The sequence below is a fragment of the Galleria mellonella genome, unplaced genomic scaffold, assembly GCF_026898425.1.
Source record: "Galleria mellonella isolate WM207_F2 unplaced genomic scaffold, CSIRO_AGI_GalMel_v1 utg654, whole genome shotgun sequence".
Lineage (NCBI taxonomy): Eukaryota > Metazoa > Arthropoda > Insecta > Lepidoptera > Pyralidae > Galleria > Galleria mellonella.
Window position 1 is genome coordinate 645,925 of NW_026442139.1, and position 12,741 is coordinate 658,665.

A 12,741-nucleotide genomic window follows, 5' to 3' on the forward strand; every position below is an offset into this window, starting at 1 on the left:
CTTGCTTATACGATATCATAATTAATGGACGCCCTTCAAATTGTGACTCTGTGGAGTGGTCACAAGAGTCAATTTATCGTTCAGCAATGTCAGTTCGATTACTGCCCATCTGAGACAGTACGTACCGTCCGTACAGACGTTATTGACGATGTTACTTAATCACTTGTCCGGAGATAACTTATGACTGCACCGCTGTATACAGAATGCCCACCAAGAATGAAGCTTATCAACATGCCCATTTTTCTCCTAACCACATTAGCAGCACAGTCCATATTAATCGTCATACTTAAACCTTACTAAAATATTACTTGGCAACGTTAACAGTGACCTCAGAAATTTAAATAAGTTTTAAGAGTAAACTTTTACAAAAACAGCGGCTTCAATAACGTTAAAATTAATACGGGGGCAACGCAAATAGATTCATTAGCTTAGACCCTTGATACCGCGATTTTAATATTGTTACCCCCGATTGCTCGTTTCCTGTTTATCACAAAACATGTTGTGTATATGACTTGTTGAGATATTGTATATTGCTTGAAACAGTTGTTGTTACATTTGCGCAAACAAAAATCTTGTTTCATTCATGTTTCATAAATTAGAATTAACACTTTTCACATATTCTATATGCGTAAAAAATGATCATACTAAATTATATACGAGTTTTGTGCAATAAAATAACACCAAAATCTCCCTTCTAAATCCTTTTATCTGCGCAGTAATATTCTCAGCCAATTTGACTTACTTTTCACTTACACAGTTCCAATTGTTTTAGACAGAATGTCATGTGAAACATCACTGATTGATGTATAGCCCTATCGTAAGATTTCCCTTTATACCTTTTACATTCGGTAGTAATTTTTCAGTATTCGCGTCCTTCGAAACGCATTAGAGAGGGCCCAATAAAGTAGCTCGTGAAAGTCGCGCATAAAGAGAAGACGCGACGGTGGCGCACGAAAATCGCCTTCTGGCCTGAATTATTGGGCAAATGAGACAAAGGAAATTAGACTTTAACACAATCAGTATTAAGGTTTGCGGTGCGTGCAACTGTTCACGTACGGATGCGTACTTGTTTGCGCTTGAAGGTGAGAAGCTCTTGGTTGAAATGAAATGCTTGTCCGTGCCTCAAGTTTTATAATAAATTAAAATAAATACAAAAGTGCGTGTAGTTCTATCCGTTAACAAAATTTGAATGTTTGACCTTCTAGCGGTTAAACGGTCTATATCTATGGTTCTAATATTGCAAGTGCGAAAAATTTAACTTTTATTAAAACAACTATAATGTCTAATCTTGAACATGCCCCCGGCCTTGAAAGCTTCAGCTTTCAATTTTAAAACTTCAAAACTAGAATTAGTCATCAAGTAAGGGACATATCTTGCTGTAAGCGCGTCTCACGACACCTGACGATGTGCGAATATCGGCTACTCTAGTGATGCCGTCTTTGCCAGGGAAGATCTTCACTATTCGACCGAGATGCCATTTTAGCGGCGGTAGGTTGTCGTCCTTAATAACTACTAGCATATCAGGCTGCAGTTCAAGTGTGTTCTTCCTTCCTTTAGTCCTTATTTGAAGTTCTGACACGTATTCCTTCGCCCAACGGGACCAAAATTGCTGTCGAATCTGCTCAACTCGTTGATAACGTGTCAGTCGATGAACAGGCGTCTCAGTGAAGTCATCACTAGCAGGCGCAGTAAGTGGACGTCCCACCAGAAAATGGCCTGGACTAAGAGGCGACAAATCTTGTGGATCTGAGGACATAGGGCTTAAAGGACGGGAGTTCAGGACCGCTTCAATTTGTGTCAACACTGTACTGAACTCCTCGTAGGTTAAGTGCGCGTTTCCTACTATACGACGTAAAATATTCTTACAGGACCGAATTCCAGCTTCCCATAATCCGCCAAAATGAGGCGCATAAGGCGGTATGAATGTGAATTGAATATTCTGAGCCGTGGCATATTCTATAATCTGTGACGAACAATTAGCTAAAAAATGTTTAAAGTCATTCATCAATCCAACAAAATTTCTACCATTATCAGAAAAAATCTCACATGGGTTGCCACGCCTAGATATAAATCTCTTTAACGCTAATAAATATGCATCTGTTGATAAGTCACTGACGAGTTCTAAATGTACAGCGCGCGTTACAAAACAAATAAATAAGCACACATAGCATTTTGTCGTCCTAGCACCTTTACCCTTACGATTAAGTATGAGCATTGGTCCGGCGTAGTCCACCCCAGAACGCATAAAAGGAAAGCCCGAAGTTAAACGTTCCTTTGGTAAATCTCCCATAAGGGGAGTAGGGGTCATACCTCTCAAGCGTTTACAAATAATGCAATCATAAACAACCTTCCTTGCTAAGTTTCTACCGCCAATTGGCCACCACGTTTCACGTAAGTTATAAAGAAGCGCCTGTGGAGCTGCGTGCAACAACTGCTTGTGTTCGTGTCTGAATAGTAGTAGGGAGAAAATATGTTTAGATGAAATTAAAATCGGATGTTTTTTATCAAAATTAAAGTCGGGAGAATTTACAATCCGACCACCAACACGAATTAGTTTATTTTTATCAATAAATAAATTTAATTTAGACAAATTATGCTTATTAACTAGAGTACTATTATTTGTGAGTAACCTATACTCATCTGGAAACGATTCTAGTTGAGACAGTCGAGCCAAAGTTATATCAGATTCCCTCAATTCATCGACAGTGAGAGTACCTGACCGTTGAGTATTTTTATTGCGCGTATTATGAATAAAACGTTGTATATACGCGACAGTTCGTCTCATGCGACTATATTGAGAAAATCTAACAAATGGAAATAATGTACGTTCGCAGTCTTGATCAGTAGCGTAGGAATGCGTCACACTGGATTTCAGCTCAGGCAATAGTTGCTGAGAGTCAAATGAATTTAACGGTACATTATTGCAACTGAAGTTAGTGTGACGAAGAAAAAATGGGCCTTCCCACCATAAAGTAGAAGATGAAAGGTCCTCCATCTGAACACCACGCGAGACCAGATCAGCTGGGTTTTCCTTCCCACTGACATGACGCCATGGAAGTTCCTTCACCAACTCATGTATTTCTGCCGTTCTATTTTGTACAAAAGTTTTTTGTAAATTAGGCGACATGTGTAACCATCCTAGTACTATGGTCGAGTCAGTCCAGAACATGATGTTATCAAAATGACGACGAAGTGATTTAATTACTTTATCATAAAGTCGAGCCCCAAGTAAAGCTCCGCATAATTCTAGTCGCGGGATACTGACAGGTTTTAAAGGTGCAACCTTACCCTTTGAACATAACAATTTTACCGATACAAGTCCGTTATTAGTTACTGTTCGAACGTAGATGCAAGCGCCGTATGCAGTCTGCGATGCATCGGTAAAGATGTGTAGCTCTGTACATATCGCTTCGTTAGCTGTAACATGACGGGGTATGCGGATGGTATTAAGCATTGATAAGCCCTTTACAAATACGGTCCATGCGCGCAACACGTCTCGCGGTACCTCATCATCCCATCCTAGTTGTAATAACCATAGTTTTTGCAATAAAACTTTGGCTATTATAATGGTCGGACTTAATAATCCCAATGGATCAAATATTTGAGAAACGTGCGATAAAATGGTTCGTTTACTAATCTTGTACGTATCAACTTTAACTTGAGTATTAAAATAAAACTCGTCTGATGCATAGTACCATCCAAGACCTAATGTCTTGCACTGAACATTTTCTCCTAATGTTAATTCCTGTGATGCGTTATTATTTGGAATTTGATGAACCAACAATTCATCACATTTAAAATTAAATATCCATTTTCTTAAGTGAAATCCACCAGAACTTAAGACATCAGTGACCTTCTTACAGAGTACAAGCAACTCCTCCTTGTCATCTGAACCTGTAATCATATCATCTACATAAAAATCATTTAAAATTATTTGTTGGACGGCTGAGTCCTTACATTCGAGTGCCAGCTGCTTTAGACACCTAACACTAAGAAACGGTGCGGAGGCTGTCCCATACGTTACCGTGTTCAGTCGGTAAATACCTAACGGTTCAGATGGATTGTCACGCCACACAATCAACTGGAGATCGCGTTGTAATTCGTTTAAGAGACACTGCCTGTACATCTTTTCGACGTCTGCACAAGCAGTGTATCTATGTTGTCTGAAACGAAGCAGGATGTCAACTAAATCACGCTGCAAAGGAGGTCCGACTTGTTGAATGTCATTTAAAGACACTCCACTACTTGTGGCGGCACTTGCATCGAACACCACGCGAAGTTTTGTTGTGCTGCTGTGCTCACGATACACGCCGTGATGAGGTAAGAAATAGTGTGGGGTTCCATATGAAGTTACTCGCGTCATATGACCTAATTCGATGTATTCGTGTATAAATTCAATATATAATTTTTTATAGTTAGAATTACGTTCTAATCGCCTCTCTAGTGCCAAAAAACGACGTTCAGCTTGTGACAAAGATTCACCCAAAACAGATGGCGACTGTTTCAGTGGCAAGCTGACGCAAAACCTTCCGTCACTATTGCGCGTGGTAGTACGAATGAAAGCTTCCTCACAAGAGCGTTCTTCGTCAGTCTGTATGTCACTAGTTTTAGGCACCTCTTCTAACTCCCAAAACCGTCGTAACTGAGTGTCAATGGATTGAGTGAAGTTACATTGGACAGACGTATTGATATTGTGCGTGTTAAACTCAATAGGCCCTGAAATAATCCAACCTAACCTTGTATTTTGTAAAAAGGGTCCATTGGGTAATCTCATTTTACCTTCGCATAATAAGTCCCAAAATAAGTCTGCGCCTATTAAAATATCAATATTTTGAGATTCATAATATTGTGGATCAGCCAGCTGTATATAGTCAGGTATCATAAAAGACTGCGCGCGTTGACTATACATCGCAGTAGGTAGCGTAGATGTAATGTGCGGTAACACAAAACATTTAATGCGTGCGGAGTAATTGTCAATGCGTGATTTGATCTCGATATCACATATCTGTGATGACGTTGTTACTGTGTTGCCGACACCTCGAATTTCGCAAGTGGACTGTATTAAATTTATATTAATTAAATCGCATAGTGGTTTAGAAATAAAACAATGTTGACTACCACAGTCGAGAAGCGCGCGTGCTAAGTGAAACTTATTGTACCTATCGGCTATCTCGACTATAGCTGTAGACAATAAAACGGGTCGCATAGTAGATTGTTTGTGAATTAAATTAAAATTATCTATGTGTGTACTGTTTACTCGAGACGAATGAATTTGCGCGGGGATGGACTGCGCGGGCGGTGCGACGGTCGCGGGGGTCATTTGACTAGAACCCGGGGTTTCGTTGTCGGCTAGATGCATTGATACGACCGCTACTCGATCAGTCACGTTATTATGAATAAGCGTGTTGTGTTTTTTAAAACACAGTCTGCAAGGTCCAAATTTGCACATACTAACTGAATGCCCTGGACGTAAACAGTTCTCACATAATTTATTTGCGGTTATAAATTGCAGTTTAGCGTCTAAGTTAGTGTCCAAAAATGTTTGACATGAATAAAGTGGATGATCGGCGTTACACATTAAACACGATTTTTTAGTAGACGTGATTCGACCTTGCTGTGACTTATTGGTGGAAACATTGCAGTGCACTTTATGTTGTGATTTTTTATGTGACGGATAATATGACGATTGTTGTGAAGTCGCGTTTTGAGTTTTAACGTCACTGTTAACCCTGTGTGAAACTAGCAATGTTTCCAACATGTCAGCCCTGTCTCTGAGGAACATAAGTAAATCATCTACCTTCAGTGAAGAATTATCATTAATATATTTTCGTGTGGTGCATTTAAATTGTTCCCATTCACGTTCGGTGGTTTCATCTAACTTAGACGTTATAATAAATATGATTAAAGTATCCCAGTACTCAGTAGGCTCACCTAATATTTTTAATGCGCGTAAATTTCTTAGAATAATGTCTGTTAGTTTTCTGAGTGCATGTGGTGATTCCTTAGAAAGTTTTTGAATAGTAAATAAGGCCTTAACGTGGTTATGCACCAACAGACTGCTATTGTTGTATCTGTTGAGAAGTAGTTCCCATGCTACCACATAGTTACTAGCAGAGAATTCTAAGGAATCGATAACTAACTCCGCGCTTCCCTTTAGTGACGATTTTAGGTAGTGGAATTTCTGAATATCGCTAATTTCATCGGAATTGTGTACTAGAGATAGAAAAATGTCTCTGTATTCGATCCAATGCTCATACGTTCCATCATATACAGGTAGGGAGATGGTCGGAAGTTTTATAGACTGTGACGCCCTATTACTGCCCTTACTGGACGCGCTAGTGACCTCTACCGATTTGAGCAAACATTCAGCTTGAGCTAGTGCATGATAATAGCAATCTTCAAACAATTCTCGTTGCGTCAGCTGTGAATCTAAATCTGAATCTCGTACAATTTTTTCGATTTTTGTTTGAACATCGCTAAACTCTGCAAATAAGCTTGTAATACCTTGCATGCGTAATTTTACATCGGCACATTTTTGATTCGTTAATTGCTCGAGGGTAATATCACTAACGGCCTTAGAAAATTTAGTAAGCCTGCTTTTTAATATGCCACGCGTCTTGACTAGGTCCCTAAGCAATTCATTATCATTTTCATTATTAGCGATTAGCCTATTAGGGGATCTTTCACGATTAATTTTAACACTAGCCTCATTTATACTCATTTTGGCAAATTATGAAGGTACTTACGTTTGATTCTTGGTCTGTAAGATCAGCCTGTGCTAGCTGCGACACAAAGCTGCTTCTTATTGCTGAACACAAGAACTGTAACGTGACTAAAGGCACGGTGTGACACAATTGAAGCGAAGGAGATGGGGTTAGGGAGGATGGCAGATCGCTCCGGAATGCGCTTATGGACGATTGCTGTCTGCTGCTGCTCCTCCGACGCCTTAACCTCGATCCTTACTAGATGTCTTCTCACTTCTCGTAGTCCAAAACTTGTGCGATGAATTGGCATACGATGAGTCCAATGGTCGCTGACTCGTACTTTGCGTATTATTATTCGGCAACGAAGGTCCAAAACACGTATGTTTGCGCTTGAAGGTGAGAAGCTCTTGGTTGAAATGAAATGCTTGTCCGTGCCTCAAGTTTTATAATAAATTAAAATAAATACAAAAGTGCGTGTAGTTCTATCCGTTAACAAAATTTGAATGTTTGACCTTCTAGCGGTTAAACGGTCTATATCTATGGTTCTAATATTGCAAGTGCGAAAAATTTAACTTTTATTAAAACAACTATAATGTCTAATCTTGAACAGTACTACATTTGGCATTTGGTAGGAAGTACTCGGGGAGCGTCTTCCGTCGGATGTGTTAACGACTCACAACCGTCGGCTCCGCTCCAACGAATGTAGGGGAAGATATGACCTTCATTTCGGGCCACATTGAAAAATCTGCGCCCGAATATTTTAAGGTTCTTATTCACTGTCTAGAAACAGATACGAGACGCAAAAACTGTTATGTGGCTTTGTAAAAACATTTGGGTTACGCAATTTTCAAGGCTTATAAGGTTTGTTTTTACCCAACTAATGAAGACAATAGAATAATTAAGCTACATTTAAAAATTAACATACCTAAATTGTAGATTACAATCTATTCTATGGTTGTACCACTTGACTACATGGATATGTGACATACACATTATTTTCAATGTTTCCATGTGAAAGTGGGATAGTAGAGTATACAGAAGCCTTTATTTCGTGATAGGCAGCACGTGCCCGCGTGAGTTCACGCGCTTTACGGCAGGCGGCGAAGCGCTTCATCGCCGGAACAGATGTTTGCAACCCAACTTATTTGTAACAAAATCCTTCATAAACCCAATATATCTTACGCTCTCAGTTCGTAAATCTTCTTCATGTAGTATGGCTATACTTATAACCAAATATAAGAGAGTACTGTAGTGATCTACAACTAGTGGAGTTACGACTCATCTTTAGGGTTGTGGTTTCAGGCCACAAAGTTTTCGGAGTAAATAATAGATGGAGTTGACGAGAGTGCATCCAGAATTTAATTCAAGAGACAGCATTAAAATAAACATAGAGCTGTAATGAAAACATTTGTTAATTTAGAAATAATTAATGAATCATGAACTACTCGTTCATCGTCATGCCTATAAATACGAGTATTTAAAAGTCCGGCAACGCACAAGCCAATCCTCTCATGTTGGTTGGGATGCAAATGTTCATGGGTGACGAATTTGTTTGCCTCCCTAACAATAAAAAAAAATGTTTATATATACAGATTAGCACTGTTCATCAGATATCAGATGGACCATCTTGTTGCCATTTTCAATAATATAAAATTCTGCCATACTACGTGCCACTATACATTTTTACTTTCAGTTAAAAGCTATAAAAGAGATTACGTGGAATCACCGGATTTAATGTAGCTCCGGGAGCCTACTGTATTACCTGCTCCATTCTCTATCAGTGTATTGAATTTAAAACTCTATTCACATTGATATAAGTATCGTAAAGTTACATGAGATTTGATCCTGTCTTAGTAGAGCATCTTTTAGAGAAATTATGATAACTTTATGGTTTCAAGTTAACATGTAAGCGATAGGAGGTAGATAAACCTATTATAGAATCCCGATAATAGGTTTATCTTGTCAATTATGTAGTAACTAGTCTTAGCTAACTCTGCAAACTGCTGAAATGATATTCCCTTTTACTTGAAATTATTTTACAAAGAAAAATGACTACAGCAGTCTATATTAGTTCTAGCAACAATGTAGTCATCACCCGCACATTGCCAACTCTCATGACGTCATGTAAGTTTTGAGCCAGAATCCTAATAATTTAACTGCCATGTCTCATCCTTCAAACCGGAATATAACGCGCAATAAACTACGCACCTACCTAATTGAAACAAGAGAAACAAATGTACTCCCGTATTACATATAGTTTTATGCACAGAGTGAACATTCTTAACATGAAAACAATATTATTTTACAGGGCAAACCATGTACCCCGAACAATCGTATCCGATGAACAAGTGGCTGAGTAGCAACTTCGTGCAGGCAAACGCAAGACGATCCCCAATTTTCCTAAAACTAAGAATAAAGACATACGTTATTATCCGTTATTCTCTTCACGTATCCCAAAAATGAAGTACCACGTTCGCGATTCACTGTTCATCCCAAAGGTTGGCTGGTAGAGAATGCTACTAGCATTAAGTCCGCCTTTTGTACCTATATTTTCTTTTGGTCAATAAATTTATTTAAATAAATAAATAAATAAGGCATACATTCAACCCGTCAGGAGCCAATGCTGAAATCGTTTCACACAGTACGCACATTAATAATGTGAATTATTTACTAGCTGAATAAGCAACTTGTATTAATTAAAAGCGTTAGGTACAAGAAAAATGTCCTTTTCATGCGGTCAGTAATTATCGTGGGTACGGTTTCCGGCCCCCGGCTGATTTCCCCGGGGCTCGGTGCCGACGCCCGATGCCTGTTTGCGCGCCGAAATGAAGACATTTGCGGTTTCCATTATGGAAAAACTGGCTCCTAGTTATCGTGCCCGTTTACGGCGGACGTCGCGAGCTTTCTCATTGCCTAATTAATATCGTTACCTCGACAATTTGTTTATTTGACAAGTTTATTAACTTTGTTAGCTGTGATGATGTCTCAGCGCGGAATAAAAATGTTCGACGTAGAGCGTAAACTTAATTAAAGTAAAAGCATTCTTAATTATTCAATATTATTTCAATACTTTTGACAATATAGTAAAACAAAACATGTCGATTCTCCTAAAAGGAATCTCAGTATATATCCTAAAATATTAATTTTAATTTTTTATAATGTTCGAATGTTTAATATTACTAAAGAACTTTACAAATGAAGACTAAATTCAGTCAACAGACTCTGTTAATTAATAACTTTACCACTGCAATAATTTATTTATTTATCTATTTATACTTTTGCGCACATTAAAATATGTCTAGATACAGGATAAACTTAATGCCTGGTGGCATTATCTAACCGTTACGGTAAACAGATTGAGTAAATGGCGATGCATTGATTTACATAATACAAACAATTTAACAAAAAAATATTATTTAATCCAAGTCTTTTACATGAGTCAAAATATTACATTTCATAAAAGCTGTCGAGCTCAAAATTTACATCTCCAACCGCTTATAGATAAGCTGATTTGAAAACCTAAAAAATAAAATATTTATATACACTCCTCGCAAAAATTAAGGGAACATAAAAATTTTTGAAATTTTTGGGTGATTTTCAACAGGCCGTATTTCAGTGAAAAATAATCGTACAGGAAATTTAAAAAAAGGGTTTTGAAGCTTGAAAACTCTAGTTTTCAGATTTTTTGGTGAAAAAGTTTTTTGAGCTCCGGTTTCCATGCAATTCTTAAACAAAGCTGAAAATATTTTTTTTCTAAATTTTCTAGGTTTCGTTTTTCACTCTATGGGCATGGAAAAATTTTTTCGAGCTACTCCATTATATAGGTCTCTTAGCGTGTTTATTCAGCTTCAAAAATCGCTTTGGATGGCTCAATTACGACCATTTGTCTCCGAGATATCGAACTTTGAATGCAAAAGCATCCTTTTCCATTCAACTGCTAATATCTCTGGAACTACTGGTCGCACAGCAAGCGGGCGCCGAGTTTCTTTATCTGCATAAAATTTCCAATTAAGCACAGTCAAGAGTTAGTGAAGAAAAAAAATTTTTCCACCTCTAACATTGAATTGAAAAAAGTGGAAAAAAGTGACTTTTTCTCCTTTTTTGGTTACTTGGCTGTATCTTCGCTAATATGGGCGGGAAAGCTAAGGTTTGAGGAAAATTTTACAGTCTATTGTTCCTTAAAGAACCCCCTAAATCCCTGGAGCGATCGGTTCAACGGTTTTTCCCGGACCAATTGATTGAAATTTTGGAAAAAATAAGGGAACAAGGTTTTTGTCCCCTAAACTCACCCTAATCCATTCAAAAATCAATAATTTCATTTGTTTTTCACTTTTTACTCAATTTTTTGTTTTTTAAAAATTCATTATCTAAAAAAATCGAAAAAAATCAAGAAAATTTTTAAGAAAAATTTTTTTTTGAAAAGTCGAAAAAAGTTTACAAAAATTGTTTTTTTTGTTTTTAAGGAAATCAAAGTTTTTGACAAAAACTTTGATTGATGATCGATTTACCGTCGGCATTAGCGTTACCCAAAGCATACCACGTGGAGGTTGCACGGTCGGATTTACGTGCGTAAGCACAAAAGAAGCGTAAATGCCGGCGGTAAATCGATCATCAATCAAAGTTTTTGTCAAAAACTTTGATTTCCTTAAAAACAAAAAAAAAAAATTTTTGTAAACTATTTTCGACTTTTCAAAAAAAAATTTTTCTTAAAAATTTTCTTGATTTTTTTCGATTTTTTTAGATAATGAATTTTTAAAAAACAAAAAATTGAGTAAAAAGTGAAAAACAAATGAAATTATTGATTTTTGAATGGATTAGGGTGAGTTTAGGGGACAAAAACCTTGTTCCCTTATTTTTTCCAAAATTTCAATCAATTGGTCCGGGAAAAACCGTTGAACCGATCGCTCCAGGGATTTAGGGGGTTCTTTAAGGAAAAATAGACTGTAAAATTTTCCTCAAACCTTAGCTTTCCCGCCCATATTAGCGAAGATACAGCCAAGTAACCAAAAAAGGAGAAAAAGTCACTTTTTTCCACTTTTTTCAATTCAATGTTAGAGGTGGAAAAAAATTTTTTCTTCACTAACTCTTGACTGTGCTTAATTGGAAATTTTATGCAGATAAAGAAACTCGGCGCCCGCTTGCTGTGCGACCAGTAGTTCCAGAGATATTAGCAGTTGAATGGAAAAGGATGCTTTTGCATTCAAAGTTCGATATCTCGGAGACAAATGGTCGTAATTGAGCCATCCAAAGCGATTTTTGAAGCTGAATAAACACGCTAAGAGACCTATATAATGGAGTAGCTCGAAAAAATTTTTCCATGCCCATAGAGTGAAAAACGAAACCTAGAAAATTTAGAAAAAAAATATTTTCAGCTTTGTTTAAGAATTGCATGAAAACCGGAGCTCAAAAAATTTTTCACCAAAAAATCTGAAAACTAGAGTTTTCAAGCTTCAAAACCCTTTTTTTTAAATTTCCTGTACGATTATTTTTCACTGAAATACAGCCTGTTGAAAATCACCCAAAAATTTCAAAAAATTTTATGTTCCCTTAATTTTTGCGAGGAGTGTACTTTTGTAAAGGAAAAAATTTCCTTAGTTTAGAAGCTATATTTCTCCTCTGCCAAAACAAATCAATCAGATTATTGACTGTGGAACTTCCACAGCGCACTATACAGTAACAACATCGCTCTTCCCTGAAAGGTTCGTTTCAGGAACACTTTCGCTAACGGAATTAAAACCGTCTGCTAATTTATTCAGTGGCGAAGGGAACTGCAGACGGCGGCGGTGGCGGCCACCCGCTGATTTCCCCCGAGCTCGACGGGCGCGATCGGTTCTTCGAGTCGTCCGTCCAGATATTTGACCGCAATGTCGGTTTGCATTTGAATAAATAATCATTTTACCGATTTCTTTAAGATTTAATAGTGTTGGGATGCCTTATACAATCATATTAACCACTTATATAGATGAAAACGTAAAGTAATCTCTCTGGATTATTCTGTACGCTACACAAGATAATATAAAGAAATAAAAAGAAGATA

At 37.5% G+C, this 12,741-nt stretch overlaps 2 protein-coding genes across 2 annotated transcripts; both read right to left on the bottom strand.

Annotated features, from left to right (window-relative positions):
- Positions 1-1,073: 1,073 nt before the first annotated feature.
- On the bottom strand, positions 1,074-2,227 carry LOC128202022 (uncharacterized). The gene has a single exon (XM_052900820.1). It carries the CDS (start codon positions 2,213-2,215, stop codon positions 1,349-1,351), a length of 867 nt encoding a protein of 288 aa, XP_052756780.1. The 5' UTR covers positions 2,216-2,227; the 3' UTR covers positions 1,074-1,348.
- A 128-nt stretch (positions 2,228-2,355) lies between these two features.
- LOC128202019 (uncharacterized) lies at positions 2,356-6,903 on the bottom strand. The gene is made up of 2 exons (XM_052900802.1): positions 2,827-6,903; positions 2,356-2,447 (listed from the first exon to the last, which is right to left on the bottom strand). Exons 1-2 carry the CDS (start codon positions 6,719-6,721, stop codon positions 2,356-2,358), a joined length of 3,987 nt encoding a protein of 1,328 aa, XP_052756762.1. The 5' UTR covers positions 6,722-6,903.
- Between the last annotated feature and the right edge of the window lie 5,838 nt (positions 6,904-12,741).

What these genes read in the sequence shown, in the direction of transcription:
- LOC128202022 (XM_052900820.1), bottom strand. Translation starts at nt 2,215, where the DNA reads ATGCTCATACTTAATCGTAAGGGTAAAGGTGCTAGGACGACAAAATGC.
- LOC128202019 (XM_052900802.1), bottom strand. Translation starts at nt 6,721, where the DNA reads ATGAGTATAAATGAGGCTAGTGTTAAAATTAATCGTGAAAGATCCCCT. An exon ending in TACTGATCAAGACTGCGAAC is followed by an intron (nt 2,448 to 2,826) that starts GTACATTATTTC and finishes ACTACTATTCAG; the next exon opens with ACACGAACACAAGCAGTTGT.